The sequence below is a fragment of the Mus caroli genome, unplaced genomic scaffold (genome assembly GCF_978045245.1).
Source record: "Mus caroli unplaced genomic scaffold, Mus_caroli_1 scaffold_15, whole genome shotgun sequence".
Taxonomy (NCBI): domain Eukaryota; kingdom Metazoa; phylum Chordata; class Mammalia; order Rodentia; family Muridae; genus Mus; species Mus caroli.
The window spans coordinates 108932449-108957920 of record NW_028227270.1 but is presented as its reverse complement, the minus strand read 5'-3'; the positions used below and the strand labels follow the sequence as shown (position 1 = coordinate 108957920).

Here is a 25472-nt window from a genome sequence, read left to right as displayed (position 1 = left end):
TTATCTGTGCCTGAGAGCATGAAAATTCAGTGCATAAATCAAAAACAAGTTAGGCTTTTTTTTTTTAACCTCCATGCTGTTGCAGAAATATCAATTTACCACATCATTTAGCAGCAAAGGAGAAAGCTCCAGATGGATCAAGGAAGTCTGAGCAATGAGTTTGATGACTCGAGAATAATACTTGGAATTTCTGACCAAAAAAACTATGTTAACATGTGGAATGAGTCCATGGGAAGAGCACATACCACTGTCTATCTCTTATAGCCTTGATTTTAATTGCATTTAGTTTTTAAAATTTATTTGTTTACATTCCAAATGCTGCTCCCCTCCTGCTCCACCCCCACAGTTCTTCCTCTATTCCCCTCCCTCTTCTCCTCTGAAAGCACACATCCCCCCATCCTGGTACATCAAGTCTCTGCAGACATCCTCTTACACTGCAGCCAGACAAGGCAGCCCTGTTGGGGAACCAATTCCACTGTCAAGCTGCATGTTTAAGGACAGCCCTGCTCCAGTTGTTGGGGGACCCACATGGAGACTGAACTGCACATTTGTTACATATGTGCTGGGGACATCAATCCAGCCTCTGTGTGTGTGTGTGTGTGTGTTTACTTCTTTTTTTTTTATTACATATTTTCCTCAATTACATTTCCAATGCTATCCCAAAAGTCCCCCATACCGCCCCCCACTTCCCTACCCTCCCATTCCCATTCTTTTGACCCTGGCATTCCCCTATATTGGGGCATATAAAGTTTGCAAGTCCAATGGGCCTCTCTTTCCAGTGATGGCCGACTAGGCCATCTTTCGATACATATGCAGCTAGAGACAAGAGCTCCGGGGTACTGGTTAGTTCATCATGTTGTTCCAACTATAGGGTTGCAGATCCCTTTAGCTCCTAAGGTACTTTCTCTAGCTTCTCCATTGGGAGCCCTGTGATACATCCAATAGCTGACTGTGAGCATCCACTCCTGTGTTTACTAGGCCCCTGCATAGTCTCACAAGAGACAGCTATCTTTGGGTCCTTTCAGTAAAATCTTGCTAGTGTATGCAATGGTGTCAGCGTTTAGAAGCTGATTATGGGATGGATCCCTGGACACGGCAGTCTCTAGATGGTCCATGCTTTCATCACAGCTCCAAACTTTGTCTCTGTAACTCCTTCCCTGGGTGTTTTGTTCCCAATTCTAAGAAGGGGCACAGTGTCCACATTTTGGTCTTCATTCTTCTTGAGTTTCATGCGTTTAGCAAATTGTATCTTATATCTTGGGTATCCTAAGTTTTGGGCTAATATCCACTTATCAGTGAATACATATTGTGTGAGTTCCTTTGTGATTGTGTTACCTCACTCAAGATGATGCCCTCCAGGTCCATCCATTTGGCTAGGAATTTCATAAATTCATTCTTTTTAATAGCTGAGTAGTACTCCATTGTGTAAATGTACCATAATTTCTGTATCCATTAATCTGTTGAGGGACATCTGGGTTCTTTCCAGCTTCTGGCTATTATAAATAGGGCTGCTATGAACATAGTGGAGCATGTGTCCTTCTTACCGGTTGGGACAACTTCTGGATATATGCCCAGGAGAGGTATTGCTGGATCCTCCCGTAGTACTATGTCCAATTTTCTGAGGAACTGCCAGACTGATTTCCAGAGTGGTTGTACAAGCTTGCAATCCCACCAACAATGGAGGAGTGTTCCTCTTTCTCCACATCCCCGCCAGCATCTGCTGTCACCTGAATTTTTGATCTTAGCCATTCTGACTGGTGTGAGGTGGAATCTCAGGGTTGTTTTGATTTGCATTTCCCTGATGATTAAGGATGTTGAACATTTTTTCAGGTGCTTCTCTGCCATTTGGTATTCTTCAGGTGAGAATTCTTTGTTCAATTCTGAGCCCCATTTTTTAATGGGGTTATTTGACTTTCTAGAGTCCACCTTCTTGAGTTCCTTATATATATTGGATATTAGACCCTTATCTGACTTAGGATAGGTAAAGATCCTTTCCCAATCTGTTGGTGGTTTTTTTGTCTTATTGATGGTGTCTTTTGCCTTGCAGAAGCTTTGCAGTTTCATGAGGTCCCACTTGTCAATTCTCGATCTTACAGCACAAGCCATTGCTGTTCTATTCAAGAATTTTTCCCCTGTGCCCATATCTTCAAGGCTTTTCCCCACTTTCTCCTCTATAAGTTTCAGTGTCTCTGGTTTTATGTGAAGTTCCTTGATCCACTTAGACTTGACCTTAGTACAAGGAGATAGGAATGGATCGATTCGCATTCTTCTACATGATAACAACCAGTTGTGCCAGCACCATTTGTTGAAAATGCTGTCTTTCTTCCACTGGATGGTTTTAGCTCCCTTGTCGAAGATCAAGTGACCGTAGGTGTGTGGGTTCATTTCTGGGTCTTCAATTCTATTCCATTGGTCTATTTGTCTGTCACTATACCAGTACCACGCAGTTTTTATCACAATTGCTCTGTAGTAAAGCTTTAGGTCTGGCATGGTGATTCCACCAGAGGTTCTTTTATCCTTGAGAAGAGTTTTTGCTATCCTAGGTTTTTTGTTATTCCAGATGAATTTGCAGATTGCACTTTCTAATTCGTTGAAAAATTGAGTTGGAATTTTGATGGGGATTGCATTGAATCTGTAGATTGCTTTTGGCAAGATAGCCATTTTTAAAATGTTGATCCTGCCAATCCATGAGCATGGAAGATCTTTCCATCTTCTGAGATCTTCTAGAATTTCTTTCTTCAGAGACTTGAAGTTCTTATTATACAGATCTTTCACTTCCTTAGAGTCACGCCAAGATATTTTATATTATTTGTGACTATTGAGAAGGGTGTTGTTTCCCTAATTTCTTTCTCAGCCTGTTTATTCTTTGTGTAGAGAAAGGCCATTGATTTGTTTGAGTTAATTTTATATCCAGCTACTTCACCCAAGCTGTTTATCAGGTTTAGGAGTTCTCTGGTGGAATTTTTAGGGTCACTTATATATACTATCATATCATCTGCAAAAAGTGATACTTTGACTTCATCTTTTCCAATTTGTATCCCTTTGATCTCCTTTTGTTGTCGAATTGCTCTGGCTAGGACTTCAAGTACTATGTTGAATAGATATGGAGAAAGTGGACAGCCTTGTCTAGTCCCTGATTTTAGAGGGATTGCTTCAAGCTTCTCACCATTTACTTTGATGTTGGCTACTGGTTTGCTGTATATTGCTTTTATCATGTTTAGGTATGGGCCTTGAATTCCTGATCTTTCCAAGACTTTTATCATGAATGGGTGTTGGATTTTGTCAAATGCTTTTTCTGCATCTAACGAGATGACCATGTGGTTTTTGTCTTTGAGTTTGTTTATATACTGGATTACGTTGATGGATTTCCGTATATTGAACCATCCCTGCATCCCTGGGATGAAACCTACTTGGTCCGGATGGATGATTGTTTTGATGTGTTCTTGGATTCGGTTAGCAAGAACTTTATTGAGGATTTTTGCATCAATATTCATAAGGGATATTGGTCTGAAGTTTTCTATCTTTGTTGGGTCTTTTTGTGGTTTAGGTATCAGAGTAATTGTGGCTTCATAGAATGAGTTGGGTAGAGTACCTTCTGTTTCTATTTTGTGGAATAGTTTGTGAAGAACTGGGATTAGATCTTCTTTGAAGGTCTGATAGAACTCTGCACTAAACCCATCTGGTCCTGGGCTTTTTTTGGTTGGGAGACTATTAATGACTGCTTCTATTTCTTTGGGGGATATAGGGCTGTTTAGATCATTAACCTGATCTTGGTTCAACTTTGGTACCTGGTATCTGTCTAGGAACTTCTCCATTTCATCCAGGTTCTCCAGTTTTGTTGAGTATAGCCTTTGGTAGAAGGATCTGATGGTGTTTTGGATGTCTTCAGGATCTGTTGTTATGTCTCCTTTTTCATTTCTGATTTTGTTAATTAGAATGCTTTCCCTGTGCCCTCTAGTGAGTCTGGCTAAGGGTTTATCTATCTTGTTGATTTTCTCAAAGAACCAGCTCCTTGATTGGTTGATTCTTTGAATAGTTCTTCTTGTTTCCACTTGGTTGATTTCACCCCTGAGTTTGATTATTTCCTGCCGTCTACTCCTCTTGGGTGAATTTGCTTCCTTTTCTTCTAGTGCTTTTAGGTGTGTTGTCAAGCTGCTAATGTGTGCTCTTTCTAGTTTCTTTTTGGAGGCACTCAGAGCTATGAGTTTTCCTCTTAGAAATGCTTTCATTGCGTCCCATAAGTTTGGGTATGTTGTGGCTTCATTTTCATTGAACTCTAAAAAGTCCTTAATTTCTTTCTTTATTCCTTCCTTGACCAAGGTATCATTGAGAAGAGTGTTGTTCAGTTTCCACGTGAATGTTGGCTTTCTATTATTTATTTTGTTATTGAAGATCAGCCTTAGTCCATGGTGATCTGATAGGATGCATGGGACAATTTCAATATTTTTGTATCTGTTGAGTCCTGTTTTGTGCCAATTACGTGGTCAATTTTGTAGAAGGTACCATGAGGTGCTGAGAAGAAGGTGTATCCTTTTGTTTTAGGGTAAAATGTTCTGTAGATATCTGCCAGATCCATTTGATCCATAACTTCTGTTAGTTTCACTGTGTCCCTGTTTAGTTTCTGTTTCCATGATCTGTCCATTGGTGAAAGTGGTGTGTTGAAGTCTCCCACTATTATTGTATGAGGTGCAATGTGTGCTTTGAGATTTACTAAAGTTTCTTTAATGAATGAGGCTGCCTTTGTATTTGGAGCATAGATATTCAGGATTGATAGTTCCTCTTGGAGGATTTTACCTTTGATGAGTATGAAGTGCCCCTCCCTGTCTTTTTTGATGACTTTGGGTTGGAAGTCAATCTTATCAGATATTAGAATGGCTACTCCAGCTTGTTTCTTCATACCATTTGCTTGGAAAATTGTTTTCCAGCCTTTCATTCTGAGGTAGTGTCTATCTTTTTCTCTGAGATGAGTTTCCTGCAAGCAGCAAAATGTTGGGTCTTGTTTGTGTAGCCAGTTTGTTAGTCTATGTCTTTTTATCGGGGAGTTGAGTCCATTGATATTAAGAGATATTAAGGAAAAGTAATTGTTGTTTCCTGTTATTTTTGTTGTTAAAGTTGGCCTTCTGTTCTTGTGGCTGTCTTCTTTTAGGTTTGTTGAGGGATTACCTTCTTATTGTTTCAAGGGTGTGGTTCCTGTCCTTGTATTGGTTTTTTTCTGTTATTATCCTTTGAAGGGCTGGATTCGTGGAGAGATAATGTGTGAATTTGGTTTTGTCGTGGAATACTTTGGTTTCTCCATCTATGTTAATTGAGAGTTTGGCTGGGTATAGTAGCCTGGGCTGGAATTTGTGATCTTTTAGTGTCTGTATAACATCTGTCCAGGATCTTCTGGCTTTCATAGTCTCTGGTGAAAAATCTGGTGTAATTCTGATAGGCTTGCCTTTATATGTTACTTGGCCTTTTTCTCTTACTGCTTTTAGTATTCTATCTTTATTTAGTGCATTTGTTGTTCTGATTATTATGTGTCGGGAGGTATTTCTTTTCTGGTCCAGCCTATTTGGAGTTCTGTAGGCTTCTTGTATGTTCATGGGCATCTCTTTCTTTAGATTTGGGAAGTTTTCTTCTATAATTTTGTTGAAGATGTTTGCTGGTCCTTTGAGTTGAAAATCTTCATTCTCATCCACTCCTATTATCTGTAGGTTTGGTCTTCTCATTGTGTCCTGTATTTCCTGGATGTTTTGAGTTAGGATCTTTTTGCATTTTCCATTTTCCTTGATTGTTGTGCCGATGTTCTCTATGGAGTCTTCTGCACCTGAGATTCTCTCTTCCATCTCTTGTATTCTGTTGCTGATGCTTGCATCTATGGTTCCAGATTTCTTTCCTAGGGTTTCTATCTCCAGTGTTGCCTCATTTTGGGTTTTCTTTATTGTGTCTACTTCCCTTTTTAGGTCTAGTATGGTTTTGTTCATTTCCATCATCTGATTGGATGTGTTTTCCTGTTTCTCTTTAAGGACTTCTACCAGTTTGGTTGTGTTTTCCTGTTTTTCTTTAAGGACTTGTAACTCTTTAGCCAAGTTCTCCTGTAGTTCTTTAAAGTCCTTCTTGATGTCCTCTACCATCATCATGAGATATGCTTTTATATCCAGGTCTAGCTTTTCAGGTGTGTTGGGGTGCCCTGGACTGGGGGAAGTGGGAGTGCTGGGTCCTGATGATGGTGAGTGGTCTTGGTTTCTGTTAGTAGGATTCTTACGTTTACCTCTCGCCATCTGGTAATCTCTGGAGTTGTTATAGTTGTCTCTGTTCAGAGGTTGTTCTTCTGGTGATTCTGAGTATCGTCTGTCAGCAGACCTGGGAGACAGGCTCTCTCCTCTGAGTTTCAGTGGTTAGAGCACTCCCTGCTGACAAGCTTTCCTCTTAAAGGGAAGGTGTACAGATATCTGGCGTTTGGACCTCCTCCTGGCCGAAGAAGAAGGCGGAAAACAGGACCTTTCCCAGATGCTGTGTTGCTTTGGCAGGTCACAGAAGCTGTAGGCTTCTGTGGTGCACACTCTCAGCTGTGCAGACTAACTTCCTAAGTTCAGTGGAGTCCTGGATCCAAGGTGTGCTCCCTGCTCCTGAGGCAGAGGGCTCCTGTGCAGGGCAGATCACTGTCTTCCAGCTGGGAGGGTACCGGATGTCTGTGGCCCCAAAAGGGTGCTGCCTCAGCGGCTCTGTGGCTCCCGCCTGTCCCAGAAGCTGTCTGCCTCTGTGGTCCTCAGTCTCACCTGTACAGACTAAGTTCGGCGGAGTCCTGGAGCCAAGATGGCGCTCCCTGCAGGGCAGATCACTGTCCTCCAGCTGGGAGGGTGCCGGATATCTGCGGCCCCAAAAGGGTGCTGCCTCAGCGGCTCTGTGGCTCCCGCCTGTCCCAGAAGCTGTCTGCCTCTGTGGTCCTCACTCTAACCTGTACAGACTAAGTTCGGCGGAGTCCCGGAGCCGTGTGTGTTTACTTCTAATGCTTTCCTATAACTGATCCCTTTGGGCTACACCAACACCACCAAAATTTCTTGCCTTTTATTTATTTTTACAACTTACCAATGCCCCTCTACACTAGTACAAAATCCAGCTTTATATCTATCTTCTTTTTCTTTCTTTTTTTTTTTTTTATTGATCTCACCGAGTCACCTGGAAAGTCTTCAGTTGAAGAATTTATTCTATCAGATTAGCCTGTGGTTATATCTACAAGGCATTTTCTTGATTGCCAATTGATATAAAGGAGGGCCCAGCCCACTGTGGATGGTACTATCACTCAGAAAGTGGTTCTAGTCCATGTAAGAAAACCAGCTGAGAAAGACAGAGAGGGGGCCAGCAGCACTTCTCTTCCGTCCCTACCTCCAGGTTTGTGCATTAGTTCCTGCCCTCACTTCCCTCAATGGACCATGACCTGGAAGGAAAGGAAAGTAAACTCTTTCCTCCTCAAGTTACTTTTGGTCCAAGTGTTTTATGACAGCAACAAAAAGAAAACTAGAACCTGTGGCAAGCATCAACCTAAGGCTCTTAGCCACAGAAGGAAATTCCTATGCACATATCAGTAGAAGATACAGCTTCCAGGAACTACTCCAGAGAATGCCTTTGGAGAGAGATGGCTCCAGAGAGATGGCTCAGCTATTAGAACAAGTGTTCCTCTTGAAGACAGCCCAGGGGATCAAATGCTCTCTTCTGGCCTTACAGGCAACTGCACTCGTTTATACAAGAACACCACACACACACACACACACATTGAAAAAGGTAAAAAAATAAAATAAAATCCCTTAATGACTGAGATGTTTGTCTAAATGATGTAATCTAAAGGAATTGTAAGTCTAATAACCAAAACATGTATGTGTGTATGTATGTGTGTGATTTTATATAGATAGATAGATCACAACAGTGTTTATAAAAAGCAAATCTTGTTTTTAAAAAAGCCTATCTTCAAAGCCTAGAATTCTTAACCAAGAAGGAGCCATTCTAGAAGCTTGTATAATAGCTTAGTCAGTATGTTGCTTGTCTTGCAAGCAGAAGGCCCTGAGTTTGAGTCTAGAACTCATAAAAATGCTAGATGTTAACCCCAAACTAGAGAGATGGAAACAACAGGTCACAGGAACTCCTAGCTTACTTCGCAAAGCTCTGGTCAGTGAGAGATTATTTCAATAAAAACAAGATGGACAGTGTCTGAGAGACCACAGCGATGGTTAACCTCTGGCATTCACTTACATGCAAATACATATCATACAGGAGCAAGCACATACATGTGTGTGCAGGTGTGCACAAGCAACACACACACCTTTTTGTTCATGTTCAAAGGACAAAACTCTTCTGATTCCTTGAGTACAGAGAAATGCATGGCATGTCACAGGACAGCCCAACCCAATTTGAGATGAAATGATCCCCAGTGTCATGATGCAGTTTGGAGAGAGGGGGAGAGATCTGATCCTCCTATCCATTCCTTCATTTCTGCTTGCTGAAAGTGAAAGCAAAGGGAACTTTCCAGAACTCTCGTTTGCTACTGAAAGTGAGATGATTTCCTTGACCCTTCAAGTGTTTTGTATTATTAATTTTTCACTAATGACATTTTGAAAATGCTATGTTAAATCCCTGCCAGAGCCTTGCTCTCAGCAGTGACAGTGGGGGGGGGGGCACTCTAACAAGCATGACCCCAGTCTTTTACACAGATTGGACTCATTCATTACCCAGTGCTGTAGCCAATTCCCATCTCAGATCCACAAGAGAGTTTTCTGCAGCTGTTAGCTAAATTTGCCCTTGTAATAATTTCCATCATTTCTGGAAGTCTGCCCACAGTGGTTTAAGTATGCACGGAAGGCAAGAATCAGGTGTGGGTTGCCAGTCACCAAAGGAGCCCAGGAGAGGCCGCTAGTCAGTTCCCAAGAAAGACCCTTACTAGGAAAGCTCTGCAAGGCACTTTGAACTGGAATTCCCCCAGTCACGGGTGCAGGCGTAAGTGCTAACTGTGGGCATGCCTCTTCAGCATCTGTAAGCAAGCTACTTTACACTTTGTCCATGCTGAGTCATGTCGGCGGCCCTAGGGCTTCCAAAGAGTTTGGAGCTCAAAGGTCTTACTGAAATATTGTTAAAGGGCATATTTCAGGGAAAAAATGAGCCAAATCAAAGGACTGGGAGATGGGCCATCACGGAGAGAGTAATGGGAGAGAAAACCAACCCAAGATATAAACTAAATGTAATGATTAACACTATTCTGTTTATCAAGGCTTAATTCAATTTTAAATTAATAACAATATAAATGCAAGAAATTCCGAAAAAAATTAAGATGTGGGGAAGGTGTTTTACTTATTCTCATTTATATAGTAAATGTTTAGAGAGTTGATAAGGAAAAAAAGATAGTGCAGCTTGGATACCCAGAGCAGACCAGCACTGACTTACTTGAAAAAGCTCTCAAGTGCACACATGGTGTACTATGCAAAATAATGAAGTCAGGCTGCCCTGGATTCAGGTCATGGAATGGTTTGCGTCTGAAAGCAGCAGGATCCAGACTCCACAGGCCTCCTGCTCCAGGCCAGCTTTATTAGGTTCCTACAGAGAGACCAAACGCTTTGAAGAGACAGTCTCAAATGCAAAGTGATATGAACAAGACATAGCATGGTCCAGTGTCTGCTCAAGGTGTCCATGCCAGGATGAAGCATGCCATCTTTGTCAAGTGTGACATGCACAAGCTCCCTGTCAGCATCATTTGCTTTGTGTGCTTGTTTCCTGAGTTTTTGTTTTTAATCTTCTGTAGTCTCCTCCAGCCTCCAACACTTTATGTAGCCCAAGGTGAACTTTAACTTCTGATCCCCCTGCCTCCACCTCTGGTGTGATAGAAGGACAAGTGTGCACCCCTATAACTAGTGTATATAGTACTGGACATCAAACAAGGGACCTCAGGCATGCTAGCTAGGCAACCCACCTATCAACCAAACTACAATCCCAGCCCCAGAATGCTCTTTTGTGGCTGGATTGTTTTGTTTATAAAATTTTCTAATTGACTAAAAGTAAAAAACTTAGGGGAAAATCATTTACTTATTTAACCAATATTGTCTTAGTATATGAGGTTAGTGAAGGGCAAATACAAAGGGGAGTTTGATCCACCTTGAAACTCTTAGCCTCAAGGTGAAAACAGAGTCTCAAGTGGGGCAGAGATGCTGAGGAGAAAAGCTAACCCGGCAGGAGGCACCTCCTGTGTGAGTTGGGGGAGGGGGCTAGGGGAGTCCTCCTAGGTGAGGCCTGCAGAAAAGTTTCTGCCAACCCCCTGTCATCTGCAGCATTTCCTCCAGGTGGAGTAGGATCCAGATGACCTGGAAGCTCTGCAGTTATAGCACACAGCCCCAGCCCACTCCAGCCTCTACTTGAATCACCTGAAATAAGGGTCAAATTTTGGATTTTTCACAAGCCACCAGGCAGTCCTGGTGCTTTGATCTCAGGGATGGACCCTTTAAACCTGTGTCCCAAGGGAAAGAGAAAAACAGGGCAAATTAAGGTGAAGGCTACTAGAGGCCATAAAGAAAAGACTGAATATACAAAGGCTTGTGGCCAGACAACATGGTTAGAACAGGTGCATCTCGAGAATAAGATGGATCAATATTAGACCCAACCTACTCAGTCACCACTGGGTGCAAAACCGATCCCCTCCCTCAAAAAGAAAAGAAATTATAATCCCTTCAGTACAGTCAAGGCAAGGAAGGGAATTTTAACAAAGAAATAGCATTTTCTTTTTTTTCTTAATCTCTCTCTCAACATCTTGTCTAAAAGACTAGCTTGTCTGGTATATGTTGACAAGTCTTCAGGATGTCATAGTTTGTATAAATAGCTCCACCCTCCATGAAGATAGGTTGAATCCTAAGCCCAGAGTCTCAGAACATGGCTTTTATTATTTGGAAATAGGGTCTTTACACATATCCATACAAAAACTGAAGTCATTGTCATAGATCTTAATCCAGTAGGGTCAATGTCCACTTTTTTAAAGGTCATTTGGACCTAGAGAAAGACATGGATAGAGGGCTGAATGAAGACACAAAGGGCATATGGCATGTGGGACCAGAGATGAGAGTACCAGGCCTACAAGGACAGCTAAAGGTTGCTGGCAGCTAGGGGAAGCTGGAAGAGATTAAAGCAACCTCTCCTGGGTATTTCACTGTGGCCCTGTAGATACCACGAACTCATGCTCTGAGTGTCCTCTGATGCGTACCAACATACTGTTGTTCTGAATGCCCCAGGAGATGTACTTATTAGGGTAGCCTTAAAGCTACCACAGAGAGAAGTTACAAATCCCTGCTCTCTCCCACGCACACACCTTGGCATCTGACATATTAAACATCGTATCTCTACATTGTCCTCCAGCATTAAATAGCCTTTGTACTCAGGAAAGTGGAATGTCATTCTCAAAACTCAATGGCATGGAGAGATCTGTTTGATTTGGAAAAAATGGTAAAGAACACAAATCGAGTCTTTGATTGTCTGGGAAATACATAGAAAATCATCTATTACCACCCACAACCATATGAATAGCTTAGCCATGTTGTAGTCACAACTACCAATCAAAGGCCTACCCAGATGCCAATCATCTGGCCATCAAGCTTATTGTTTCTGTCCTCCTTGTCTTACACAGGAGAGTAAGAGTAGAGGAAGAATTCATCACAGCCTTTCAGAAGTAATAGTGCGCAGGAAATGCTCACCAGGAGCCATAATGTAAGTTGCTTAAACTCTCTAGAGTTAAGGGTCTTTCACTTCATGTGTGGGTTTTAAATGTCACATTTAGAAGTCATGATGGTTGACTACTTTTATGACAATAGAAGGGATGTTGAGAGAAAGGCCACTGGTTGACAGTGCTCAGACTTCCTGTCATCTGCAGTGTCAAGTCCACCCATGTGACTAGATGAGCTTACGAGATGAAAGAAGGCAAGCACCTAACCAGGCTATCCATAAATTCTTACCACAAAGTTTGAATTTCAGCTCCCACTTCCTTTATCATTTAATTTACTCATTTCTCTCTTAAATCTCTTTTTCTATTGACAGATAGAAAGACGGAGATAGAGATTGAGATTAATATATATATATATATATATATATATACACATTCCTGTGGAAGACAGGCTAACTAGTAGGCCTCCTGGTCCCAAGATGGCAAAGGATGGACTTGTACCCCTGGTAGTCATCACAACAAGGATGAGGGCAAACAGGAGAGCAGAGACAAAGGCAGAAAGGAACAGGGGGATACACCACAAGATAGCTCCTAACAGCACATCCTGTGAGCCCCACCCATCCCCACCCTGTGCAGAGAGAGGGGAAGGGAAGACAAGAAGAGCCCATTGACAGAGTCATCACCTCCAAGTAACTCTGGATGACCCTTCATTCTGCCTTGTTGAAAAGAAAGTCCAGAGGTGCTTCCAGCCTCTCTCAGAAAACTCCTCACTCTGTCACAAGGAAAACACATGGATTCCTGTTCATATTCCCTGCCTACTAACTGGCTCACATAATCCTCTAATTTTCCCTCCATAGTTTGTGGGTGGTTTTATTTTTGTTTATCTTTTTTAAGGTGGGCTTTTATATAGACCAAACAAGAACCCAACTTGATATGATATGTAGCCAAATATGACCTTGAATATTTTTGTTCCCCTGCTTCTATGTCCAGAGTACTGGGATGACAGATTATAAAAACATGATAGCATTCTCTCTGAATGCCAGGGCAAAGTTCTAAACCAACTTGACTCAGGAATCAGGTTTAAGTGATCTTGGGATTTTAAGACAACTGCAAAGTGACTTCCTATGAAAGCTTGGACCAAAGAAGGAAGATGCTAATCTCAACCCAAAGACATTGAGCTCTCCCTGTTTGGCCAAGCATGGTGCTGTGTATTTGATCTAAACCTCTCACAGCATCCGTAAGCACAGTAATGTCAGGACTATCCTCATTTTTTTTCCAGATAGAAAACCCAAAATGCAGAGAGGTAGAAACCTACTCAGTTCCCAGGTCCTGTCATTTATCACTTGCCTGCTCACTGCATCTAGGATCCTCACCCTAGAATGCAAAATTCTAGAAGGCAGTCATTCTCTGTCCTCTGAAGACCAGCTGGTAGAACAAGTTCTACATACGGCTAACTCGAGAAACCTGCCTTTGGCCAGAAGAAACATGTCAACCCAACTCTGGAGACCAGAAGATTATAATATTTAATGGGAAGCATCTGTAGACTGTGCTCCCAGAAGAAAGAAGTCACCCTGTCTAAAGTCCCTCCACCTGCAGACTGTAAAGATAAATTTGCCCCAAACCAAGCCTTCATATATACACAAAGCACTCTCGCCACAGATGCTAGGCTAGTGAAGGAGAAAGAATGGCTAAGCAGGCTCTAAGGAGCACTCTGTGGCTTCTGCCAAGCATCTTACTGTGTTTCCCATTCTGTCCTCCCTTGAGTGGCCAGCATGTGACTGAGTTGCCAGGTGTGCTCCACTGCGGGTTACAGAGCTTCCAGTTTATTGTGAACCTCAGCCTGGAGGCAGAGAGTCCCGTGCTAACAGCTTGGGGTAAGTCAGACTCATTGAGAAACCTACCCTTAAGCTTCCTGTCTCAACACTCCTCCTTTCAAGACCTCCACAGACCCTGTCTACAGAATGAATAGTCAAAACTGCCACTTCCAAACCTACTTTCTCTTGTATTGTTCTGAATGATGGAAGTCGCTTGGGGTCAAGTGGTGGGGCTGGTTGTCCACCGATGGATGATGTGACAGCTGATTAACCCCCGTGCTTTTCATGTTCCACCTGCCCTAGATAGCCAAGGGCTGCCCCACAGGCTTAAGAATGACTCTGACTGGTACATGGGTGATGGACAGAACTGATGGATTTTTGGTATTGGAAGCCACCTACAATGTCACTCTAGAAGTAAGTAGACTCCTGCCAGAAGAGGCTCCCTCTTACCCTCAGCCAAGCTGATATCTGTTGCTGTTGCTCATCTCTTCAGGGCTCCCATTATGTCATGATGGTCGGTGTGCAAGAGGTAGATGTAGCTGGAAATATGACAGGAACAAGAGAGAGACTGCTTAAGTGCCCTTTGGATCTTCACAGTAAGTGCAGAAAGCATTAGGGCTCGGGAGGGTCTTGCCTAGAAGGTGCTCTTGAGATACTGCTGCCTCCTCTGGGTAGCAGCAGCAACTGATGGCTAAGAAGACAATTTCTCAACTCTTCCCTCCCTCCATGCCAGACCTTAGGAAAACTGACTGTAAGGAGACTGTAGCTGAGGCTGGGCGTGGTTCCATCTTGGCACCTTACTTCCCAGCCCCCAAAGCTGCAGGTTTTGTCACTCCTCTCACCATGTGACTGTCAAGCAGCCTCACCTGCGATTTGCAAAGTTGGAATTCAAAGAGAGTTAACCCAACAGGACCCAGGAGCCTCCACCACTCTCTGAAAAGAGCAGAGAACTCAAGCTAGCAGTAGGAAATAGCCAGAGAAGCCATCTCAGCCTGCAGTCTCCCACCGCCAGCTGGGGATGCTTTATCATTTAACTAGGGAATTCTTCTCTGGTGGTCTGAGAACCCTTTAATCATGATTAGAACAGATTAAAAACTCAAATCCTCTCTTCCCACTACCTAGTTTCCTGAAACATAGCAGGATGGGGGATGAGATCCAAATGAGTCATGGGCTATACTCAAAACCTATTGGGAGTCCTATGATTTGAAAAGCTCCTGTGGTATCTCTAACCGACGGCATAGCTTGGTAAGTCCCTCTGAGGAGCCAGAAAGGTGGTCAGTGGAAGGCATGTGAAGAGCCCCGCTGCTCCTACAACATGCTAAGAGACTGCTCTCCTCAGAAGGGTTCCACTTTGAAAGTCTCCGACAAGGTGACTTAACCTTGACCTTCCTTTGGGATTTAATCTGCAGATGAACAGAGTCAATAGGCTTTTTGAGGCTGTCTGGATGTTCCAGAGTTCTAAGCCCAGGCTCTCTGACAGGACGGCACACTGACAGACCATCCTGCTGTCCAACCTGAGCTTTCCTTCCTTCTTAATATCCAGCTCGAGATGCACCAAGTGCTGAAGTGTGCAGTCCTGTGCTCCCTCGCCCATCTCCAGAGGAGACTGTGAAGAGGTGGTCTGCTGCTACAGCTCTGAAGAGGAAAAGGAAGGTTCCTGTTACTATGGAAACACAGGTGCATGCTTCCATCTCTGAAATCAGCTGAGAAAGGGGCTTAGTGACTTCTGATGAGACCAGAGCAGGGAAAGCTTTATGCAGAGTGTAAATTAAGAACTGGTTGCTAGTAGGTGAGCATTGCTGACTAGATCTAGAACTTTCAATAGCCTTTTGCTGTCTAACCTATAGTCTTTCACTGTCTAATCTCCTAGATATCAAACATAGAGGAAACCTGCAGGGACATTAGGAAATTAAGTCTTATGTGACAGGTACTTAACTAACTCGTTTTCCCAAGGAACAGCCACTGCAGTGTGTCATAGTCTAAGATTGTGTTTAGAGAGAATCATCCCTAAGTGATGATTTTTACACAGACCCCATATCAAGCTTGATACAAGTTTTCTAGTACATTAAGCACTGAGAGCCCAGTTCTAATCAGTAAAACAAGGCAGGTGCTCCCTCTCCTGCCCTGACAAGTCCCTAGAGTAGGGTCATTAGGAGCCTGTTCCCATTGGTGGGAATTCCAACTTTGCTATGGGGGCATCTGAAGCAACTGAGTCATTAGCCTGAGATCCACCTGGCTCTGTCTCGAGAATGACTTGATCTCACCCATCTCTGGTGTCCCAGTGACCTCCCGTTGTACCAGGGAGGGCTGCTTTTCCATTGCTGTGTTCAGGAATGCAACCTCGCCACCCCTGCACTTGGATTCCCTATCCTTGCTCTTCAGGAACAGCAGTGGGTGTGATCCTGTGATGATGACATCCACCTTTGTCCTGTTCCAATTTCCATTTACTTCCTGTGGGAACACACGGCAGGTAAGAGCATCTTGAGGTACTGGGCTGGAAGTGCAGTGCCCTAGTGATTGAGAGAAGAAAAGTTGAGATATTACAGTCATGAAGAACAGTCCTGACCACTGCCTGGTATCTAGAACAGTCTCTAGAACAAAAGGCCCTGCTTAGAGGGTGGACACTTCTGGGGGCATTCAGCAAATGACTCTGTTGTTGATCCTACCATCCTATAGGGAGTAAATATAAGGAGCAAGTTACACTTCTGGGATCTAGGGTACACAGGAGGATGCTGACTTGCATTCAGGTGGCCCACTTGCCTAGTCTCAGTACTTAAATCCTCTTATTCCTTGATTCTGCATCACCTATACACCATACTTTCCCAAGTTATTCACAGCCAGGACCTCCTGCCTCTCTGTAGGGCAACATGTATGTAGTAGTCAGCCAACAGACTGAAATAACAGGCATCTCTTTATCCAATATACTGGAGACCAGGCCGTGTACAAAAATGAGCTAGTGGCCATTTGGGATGTGCAAGCTTGGGGCAGAAGCTCTATTACCCGAGACAGCAACTTCAGGTAGAGTCAGTTTTGACCTGAGAGACCAGAAGTCCTCTTTCTCATGAGCCAAGAATCCTGGGGTAAACTGAACCCACAGGAGAACACTTCTCAATAGTAGGTGAGTCCACCTGCTACCGTGGTTGCTACTCACATATGCTACTGCTTAAGATCACCTGGGTTGCTGTTCCCAATTCATCTCTGCCTCATACAGTCTTCTGTTTTCTACCTCCTGGGGATAAGTTTCTCATCTGAGCCTCGTTTTCCCCTTGTCTAGACTGTAACCAAAACAGTGCCTTTCAGACCCTACTTTGCCAGGTCTCATAACTTGAGCTTCACTTCTGTAGGTTAAAGCAAAAAATACTACTACCATTATTGCCTTCCTGTGAAATGGCTCTCATGTTCCTTTCCTCTCTAAATGCTTAATGGTTTCTGTCTTTCCAGTCCTAGGCTCATCCTTGCATTGAGAGCCTCCATGGGCGCCTTTCACCTGGGTTTCTTGACACCATTTTCAGGCTTCATATCCCCTCACCTGGAAGAAGTTCACCTGCTTTGCACTAGTCACCCATCTTATGCAGCACACCTGTTTCTTATGTAGTGTTTCTCACCAACTCATACTGGAGCTATTTGTATAAAGATAATGGAAAAATAACTCTAAGGGCAGAAATTATCTCTGCTGTATATATGGACTTGGAAAACACCCATGGCTTGATCCTCAGGAGTGAAAATCGGCAGGTGTGGCCAGCACACTCTGGCTACTAAGATTTTGTTTTCCCCACTACAGTCTCTGAGTCAGCTGTACTTACTCTGCTCTCAGCAACACATCCCCAATTAACATGCAAGTGCTGGCTCTCCCACCACCCCTTTCTAAGACTGAGGCTGGGCCCCTCTCTCTGGAATTTCAGATTGCCAAGGGTAAGCTCTGCCTACTTGCTAATTCCAGCCTGAAGCCTAAGGTAGGAGATCCACCTCAGATAAACCTTGTTTCCTGAGGCAGGATTTCTCATTGGCTTAGTTTCTTGACTCTGCTTTGCCAGCTCTAGAGTTAGGAGCACAGAGCATCAAGCCTGTTCTTTTTACATGATTTCTGAAGGTCAAGTTCAGGTCCTCATATTTATACAGGCAGGAATTTTACTAAGTTATTCCCTAACCCTGCTTTGATTCTGGTTTTCTTTGTGCAGATAAAAGCTATGGTTCTTACTATGGTTCTGATGCCTACCTACTGGTAAAATTCCTCAAAGATCCTTTTTATGTGGAGGTCTCCATCATTCACAGAACAGGCCCCTCATTGGGTCTGCTGCTAGAGCAATGTTGGGCCACACCTGGCTCTAATCCTTTTCATCAACCACAATGGCCAATCCTGGTGAAGGGGTAAGTGGATCCCCCATGTATCTGTATGAGTGGGTCTCCCAAATAAGCACATCCCTACAACTGTGTCTCTTTGCTTAAATGCCCATATGCTGGAGACAACTATCGGACCAAAAGGATCCCTGTCCAGAAAGCATCAAGTCCCTTTCTGTCTCATCACCAGCACTTCAGCATAGCTACCTTCAGCTTCATAAGTGCTGTAATGGAGAAGCAGGTTTTAAGTGGACAGGTACAGCATCTCTTCTGTACCCGTAAAGTCCCACCACCTCTCTAAGGTGGCTCTTTGACCTTTGGCACTGGCTCATGGTGTTGAGGGCTGTTTTATGTACCAAGCACACAAGTCACATCTGTCAACTGGACTCTGGTTCTTCAGGACAATTGTGACATTAACTTAGGCACATTAAGATGCTTTTAATGCTTTCTCGGCTTCTTGGAGAGATGAGGTATGTGGTTGGAAAATGTCTGATATGAAAGATGTCTATAATGTGACATTTGTTTATCAACATCAGGTATACCTGCACTGCAGTGCATCAGTCTGCCAGCCTGCTGGGATGCCATCCTGTGCGATAGTCTGTCCTGCTTCCAGGAGTGAGTACCTAAGCTGTCTACATTTCAGACCTAGGTGAATCCTGAAATCCTACCATGTTAGCCTCAGCCATCAAACTAAGGGATCATTTTATTAATAAAGATTCCAGAGATGGCCAGAATGCCAGAATTTCTGGTTTTCAAAACACAAACAATTTGATTAAGTCAGAAGCCAACCAAGGACTAGCATATGGCTGAATCAAAAAGTACACAGCATCAGATCCAGACTTTTAAAATATGAGTTCTGGGGTCAAACTCAGGTCTTCGTGTTTGCGTTCACTTTACTGATCTATTTCCTCAGCCACATGTCAACTTTTTCTTTTTTAACATTTGGCCTGATCACAAAAGTAGAGGGTCTGGACCTACCTGACCAGGTTTTCAATATGTCTTGAAGGTTTACAGGTCCAAGAACCATAGACACACAATATAATCTGGAGTTGGCCAGACCCAGACCACATTATATATATACATGCTTCTACTTGATGCATTCCCACTTGACTAGTCTCTGAATCACTACAATTCTTGAATCCTTAAATGTTTTATATAAGAAAATTTAACTCCTAGTAACTCAAACCAATTTTAATCATGCTCATTATTCCCACTTGTAAAGATGATAGATTGACGTTTTCCAGATCATTTAGTTCCTAAATAGATATAGGATTACTACAGCTGTGGCCTCACTTCTGGTTTGGACATATGCTCTATGGAATATAAAAATAACTGAGTGCTGCTGCCTATGTCCCCTTTCTAGGAGAGGATGATAGTTGAGTGGGGGATTCAGAGGTGGTCACTGAATGTGATTATCAATGTCCAAATCTTTATGAAACCAAAAGAACACTTTTGTAGAGATAAATAGAAAATCTTAGACTTTGTTGGGTTTATATTAACACACAAACAGGTTTTTATACAGTGTGGGGCCTGAAATGTGTGGCTTACAGCACTTGGCTTTGTACCTTACCCCCTACCCTCACTCTTGGCTTGTGTATATGACTGATAATTTGCAATAAATTACAAGCTCTCGTACCAGCATATCTAGCAAAGGTCCCGTGATCCTCCTCCAAGCCTCTAAGGACTCTGAAGACATGCTTCCTAGACACTCGAGTGAGCTGAAGGACATCAAATTGATAGCTACTTTTTAGCTAGTTACAATCTCGAATGCTTTTAATCTCAGCACTTGGAAAGCTGAGGCAGGAGAATTGCTCAGTCAAGGGCAACCTGTGCTATATAGAAAGGCACTATTACTCCCCTTATCCTTAAAGATTGCTTTCTTGCCCTGTTCCTTACTGTTCAGTGTGTACGTTCCTGCAAAAGAAACCATCATTTCTGCAGATTACTTACTCTGTCAAGATCTAGAGTGTCTTGGGTCTTTCAGTTTATACTTACTCACCTTCCCATTCCACAGGCACCCCTGTGGATTCTACTGCTCTGTGAGTAATGGGGCTTTTCTGCAACCGTGATCATCATTGGAGTCTTGGTAGTATCCTACTTGGCCATCAGAAAATGGATATAAATATCCCAAGCCAAGAGTCTCAATAAAACTGACTGCATTGCCAGCTTGGAATGAATTTTTAATTTGAAAAAGATAGTCTGACTCTAGATGAACTCTTCAACTACCTTAGCGTCTCACCTTTCTCACTTAGGAGAAGGGCATCTCACTCAAGCATAGAGTAACATGTTGTCCTCTTATGTTAACTCTCCTACCTAAGCAAAACAATGTTTTTAAAGAATACAATTCAAGGTGTGGGGGATGGGGGAACTACACATACATAGCTAATATTGATTGATTGACCATGCTTTATAAACTTGAGAAAAGGCTCTGGCAAGAAAAAAAAAGTGTTAAGCAGAGAAACTAATCCTCAAGTAGCCACAACTCTGGAACCACTTTTTAAATTCATATTTTTAGAGGGCCAGTCATATCACAAGGGGTCTAGTTTAAACCAATAACTGGAAGTCACTGTACATACCTACAATCACAACACATGGGATTCGCAAGATAAATTACAAGTTAAAGACCAGTCTAGGCTATGTAAGAGACCCTGTCATTTAAAACAATAGAAAAATGTCATAAAGTATCTCTGGGTTGGAGCAGCTTTCTGGTCTGTGCAAAGCCTTAAAAAGCTACAGTCCTCACTTATAGAAGAGTGATTTAAAAGATCTGAACATAGGCCTATTGTTGGTTCAGATCTATTTAACTACTACAGCTTCTAGTACTAAGGGAAGACCAGGGGTATTTGTGGTGGGATAGAGGTCAGTTGTCTGAAGGAACTGACTGACCTTGGCCATCATCAGAAGGCAGAACAAAGTGAGTGAAAATGTTTTCATTTCAAGAATATTCACAACTGCGGCACCCTCCTCACCCCCACCATGTTAGCAAGTCTTGTGAACATTAGTAGAATAAACTTGTTTCAAACTCTTAATATAGCCAGACTTCACCATAAATCTTAATCTTCCTGTCTCCTATCTATCCCAAAGTTTTAGGATTACAGGCAACTGCCATTGTTCCATGTCTCAGATTGAACTCAGAACTTTGTAAATCCTGGGTGACCACTCTACCAACTCAATAGATTTCCCAACTCTCTTTCTACTCAACATAGATAACAGTTATAATTCCACTAAGGGATACCTATATCTAAGAATATTAACAGCAAGCAAATTTCATAACAAAACATTTACATCAGGCTAAGTGGGAAAAATGAATATAATGTATAGGTGAGCTTTAAGTTAAAATATACCCCAAATTTATTAAATACAACACACAAAACTCCAGAAAAATGTCACCCAAATGAAGTTCAGTATTCACTTTCATCCTGTACCAGTCATGTTCAATGTCCAACAACCTTTGACTCTCTGCTGACAACATGGTGCTACAGTTTGCTCAACTTGGACATGTTGCCTGATCTATGTGACAGGCATGGTGCTATAAGCACAGGAGTAAGAAACCAGAAAGCTACCCAGAAGCAGCAGCAAAATCATGAAAGGTAATGCAATAAAAATCAAGGAAAGAGGAAATTGGGAAAGATCAACTGAGTTATGTTCCCTCTTTTAGAGAAATAGACATGACCAGCGAGGTATTCTTAGCTTGCTACATAATCATAACAACTTAGTATAGGGTGCTCTAAATAACATTAACCAAGCAAGCAAGGAATCCAGGCTTCCACTAGAAAGGAAGCCTGCTCCAGCTCAGTCCTCATATGTAGTTACTCACTGAGGAGAAGCGTGCCCCTTCTAAGCTTACAATTTCATCCTACACCTCTCACACTCCATCACTGAAAGAAGTCAAGGTGGATAAATCAAGGCAAAATCCTTGGAAGTAGGAGCTGATACAGAGACCATGGAGGAGGTGTGCTTACTAGCTAGCCTGTTTCCTCATGGCTTGCTCAACCTGACTACCTATACAACCTAGGACCATCTTGTCCTTTTAATGGAAGTGAGGCAACTTATACTTAAGAGATGCCTACCAAAAGAAAACATTCTTGATGCTAAAGGCTCCATATGAAACCTTCCAGGCTATTAATGTCCTGTGGACCTCCAAAAAGGGAGGAACTCATTTTCTATACATTGTACCAAGAATCTCTCTTCTCATGATGTTTCAGAAGTACTATCTTGTAGAATGAATGTCTCTTTAGTCTATACTAACTCACCTTCCCAACCCACAGGCACAGGACTGAATTATTTGGGTTACCAGTTCATGCCTGCTGTGGGCTATAGTGTCTTCCAAAGGCCTCTGTGTTAAAGGGGGAGTTTTATGGTATGAGTGGAAAGTAGAGGGAGAATGAGAGAGATCGGGGTCTAGTGGGAAGAAGTTAGGAAATTGGGAGCATGTGCATTAGACATGTTTGGACCCACCTCTTTCTGTTTCTTTACTGTCGTGAGGTGAATATGCTGCCACCACCATGCACTTTATGATAACACTGTGGCACAATGAACCCAAAGCAACGGGTCAACCAGGGAAAATAAACCTTTACTCCTTTTATGTTGACTTGAGGAGCAGAGGCAATGGGAGAAACTCTGATTTGTAAGCTGACTCCATCTTGAGGCTGCATGGCCCCGGTTTGAACTCTGGTTAATAGAAATACCACAAACAATTTCAGGAAGAAACTGCCCTGGGCCTGAGCCAATCAGGGAATGGAGGAAAAGTGCCTAAAATTTCAGAGGTTATAGATAAATTGCTCAAGCTCTCTGAAGTCATCACTGGCCAATCCCAGTGCACCAAGATACCCCTTGCCAAATAAAGCAAATGCCAAGCTGGAGAACCCTGTCCTTGCTCCAACTAGTATAAAAACCCTGCCTAATTGAGGATCAAGGCTCTCAGCACAAATCCACCATGTGGGAGGAGTCTGTGGAGCTTAAGCTTCAATAAAGGATCTTTGCTTTGCATATGGATTCAGACTCCTGGTGGTCTTTGGGACCCTGAAATCTGGGCATAACAGACTATCTCATATAGTCACAGTCTTGGAACTCTCACTAAAACTTTATATATGTATATATACCTAGGAAGTCTCTCTGGTCTCTCTGATGATGATGATGCGGGGTTCCAGACCCCACCATATCCTGCAAGCATGACAAACTATAGGAGTTGTGCCCAGATTATAAAAACTCCAAAGAGACCTCCAGGAACCACAACTCCAATGTAAGCACATGAGGGTCTATATTCAAGCTCAAGCTTTGGCCACCAACCTTCTTAAAGGAACAAGAAGGAGAGTGATCCCTAGGTCTAGGTAAAGGGTGTTTATAAAGGAAAAAACTGCAAGCAGGGGTTTCTAAACCTTGGAATTACATGAGAGGATAAAGGAACGTTGGTCTTTAAGCTAACTGGTGTGGGAAGCCACATGTGCCGTTGCAGGGTGGTGCTGGCTTCCGCTGGCCACCATGCATACATAGGCAGTAAAGTTTTTTTTGCCAAGATGAGGTTTTGAGAATTAACCAAAATTAACCAATCAGATGAGAGACAAGTTAACCAATCAGATGAGAGAGAAGTTAACCAACCAGATGAGAGACAAGTTAACCAGTCATATGAGAGACAAGTTAACCAATCAGTTAAAAGACAAGTTAACCAATCAGATGTAGACATGCAAATGAAGTGGTAAGCATAACCCATGCATAACCAATCCGTGTGTGAGACACACCTCTCCTAGGCCTATATAAGCAGCATCAGTTCTGGGCTTGGGGTCTCTTCCCCTCTGCAATCAAACTCTCCCAATAAATGTGTGCCGAAGGATCCTATTGCAGCGTCATTCTTGCTGGCGAGTTGGGCACGCACAAGAAACTAGTTTACAGTACCTGGTTAAACCACAAGGAGGGAGCACACATCAAAAGGGAGCACCTTGACCTGGGAACGATTCATGTTTTCTTAGCCCACTCTGCTGTAATCAGCCAGCTGCAACTACTGTGTTTAATTTGCAACTACCAGGGACATTTTGTGATTTTTCTCAGACCTCAAGGAAGGGGGCCATGCCTCTCTAAGGGCAAGTTAACTTAGAATGGAGTCTTAAGAACAAAATGGAATATATTCTGCTACCTTAGTCCCTTCATAGGTTGGAGGATTTGTAGCTAGGCTGGAGTCCCAATCCCTCCATCTGCAAAAATTCTCAATAAAGCACTTGCAAACTAAGTCCACGTACACATCACAAAGGTCATCGGCCATGGCTAATCAGGGTTCATCCCAGAGATGGAGAGACGGTTCAAGTTAGGAAAATCGGTCAATGCAATCCACCATATAAACAAACTGAAAGAAAAACACACACACACATTACGCTGGTTTATCTTATTAGACACTGAAAAAGCCTGGGCTGCAAAGTGCAGAGTTTGGGGAAGGGGGAAGGTTGCCAGCCAGGCCCTTGTAACAGGTAGGGACTGGGGGGGTACAGGAAGAACCTGGCAGCCAGTGTCTGGTTTGACATGTCAAATAGGTACCTCAGCCTTTTGTCCAGGGTTTGAAACCTAACCTCTACATGCCATTGGAATATGTTTCCTGTCCAGAATTACCTTGGCTCACCAGAACAAGGTTACTTTGGCTAAAGATGCTGAGTAAAGCCTTTCAGAGCCCTGAGACCCTTTGTGTTTTCTCACAGGATTCAGGAAAGTGCTCTTGACCTCGGAGAAGCTACTTATGCAAGAGGACTTTGATTTGATTATCATGGGATGGAGTAGTGTATGATTGGGTTGCTTTTATTCAGCTCCCTCAAGGACATACAGGGATGTGCAGAGGTCTGAGCCCTGGGAAAAGAGAATTCTCTGTACCTGCTCCAAGGTCTGCCTTTGGCTCCAGGCTCTTGGTAACACTGCATCTCTCTCTCTCTCTCTCTCTCTCTCTCTCTCTCTCTCTCTCTCTCTCTCTCTCTCTCTCTCTCTCTCTCTTTCTCTTTCTCTCTCTCTCTCTCTTCCTCTCCCTCTCCCTCCTCTCTCTCTCTCTCTCTCTCTCTCTCTCTCTCTCTCTCTCTCTCTCTCTCTCTCTCTTCCTCTCTCTTCCTGTTTCCTTTAGTTTATGCCTGCAGGCATTTTGAGCCTGAAGCTTCAGGAAGGTGATGTGGAGTCTATAAACAAGGCCTTTTATAATGAAAGCCAGGGAGATAGCTCTCTCTCTCTCTCTCTCAAGGTGAATTCCACAAGTCAACTGGATTGGCAATTACCATGAGGAGGCTGTTTTCAAGCAGTCTCCTGGAGTCCCCTGTGTGAGATGACATTGAAGCCCTGAGTCACCTTTGGCATGACTCGGTGCCCCTGTTCTTGGGACAATCAGTTTGAGGCTCTGTATTTCCTGTGAAAAAGTCCTTCAGTTATTTCCTCTAATATCCTTTACCTCGTGCCTGTCCTTTGATTAGCATTCTACTCTTTAAAAAGTACTATCTGAAACTGTACATCACAAATTAATACTCATAAGATACAGAGAGAGAGAGAGAGAGAGAGAGAGAGAGAGAGAGAGAGCAGGAATGAAGTGTCCACAGTCTTACCTATAAAAATACTAAACATCATCACTTTGAGGATATAAGCATTAATTAATTATTTAGTTAATTAAAACACATTAGGAAAGTTTCTATTAT

The 25472-nt window shown here is 43.0% G+C and overlaps 1 protein-coding gene across 1 annotated transcript; it reads left to right on the top strand.

The window, feature by feature from the left end:
• The first annotated feature begins 13352 nt into the window (after nt 1–13352).
• On the top strand, nt 13353–19942 carry Zp4 (zona pellucida glycoprotein 4). The gene is given in 15 exon segments (XM_021180912.1): nt 13353–13542; nt 13786–13825; nt 13827–13896; nt 13976–14084; nt 15026–15055; nt 15058–15159; nt 15765–15954; nt 16405–16500; nt 17264–17394; nt 17661–17850; nt 17929–18076; nt 18357–18469; nt 19448–19533; nt 19835–19875; nt 19877–19942. Coding segments are annotated over 15 exon segments (1602 nt in total).
• The last annotated feature ends 5530 nt before the right edge of the window (nt 19943–25472 follow it).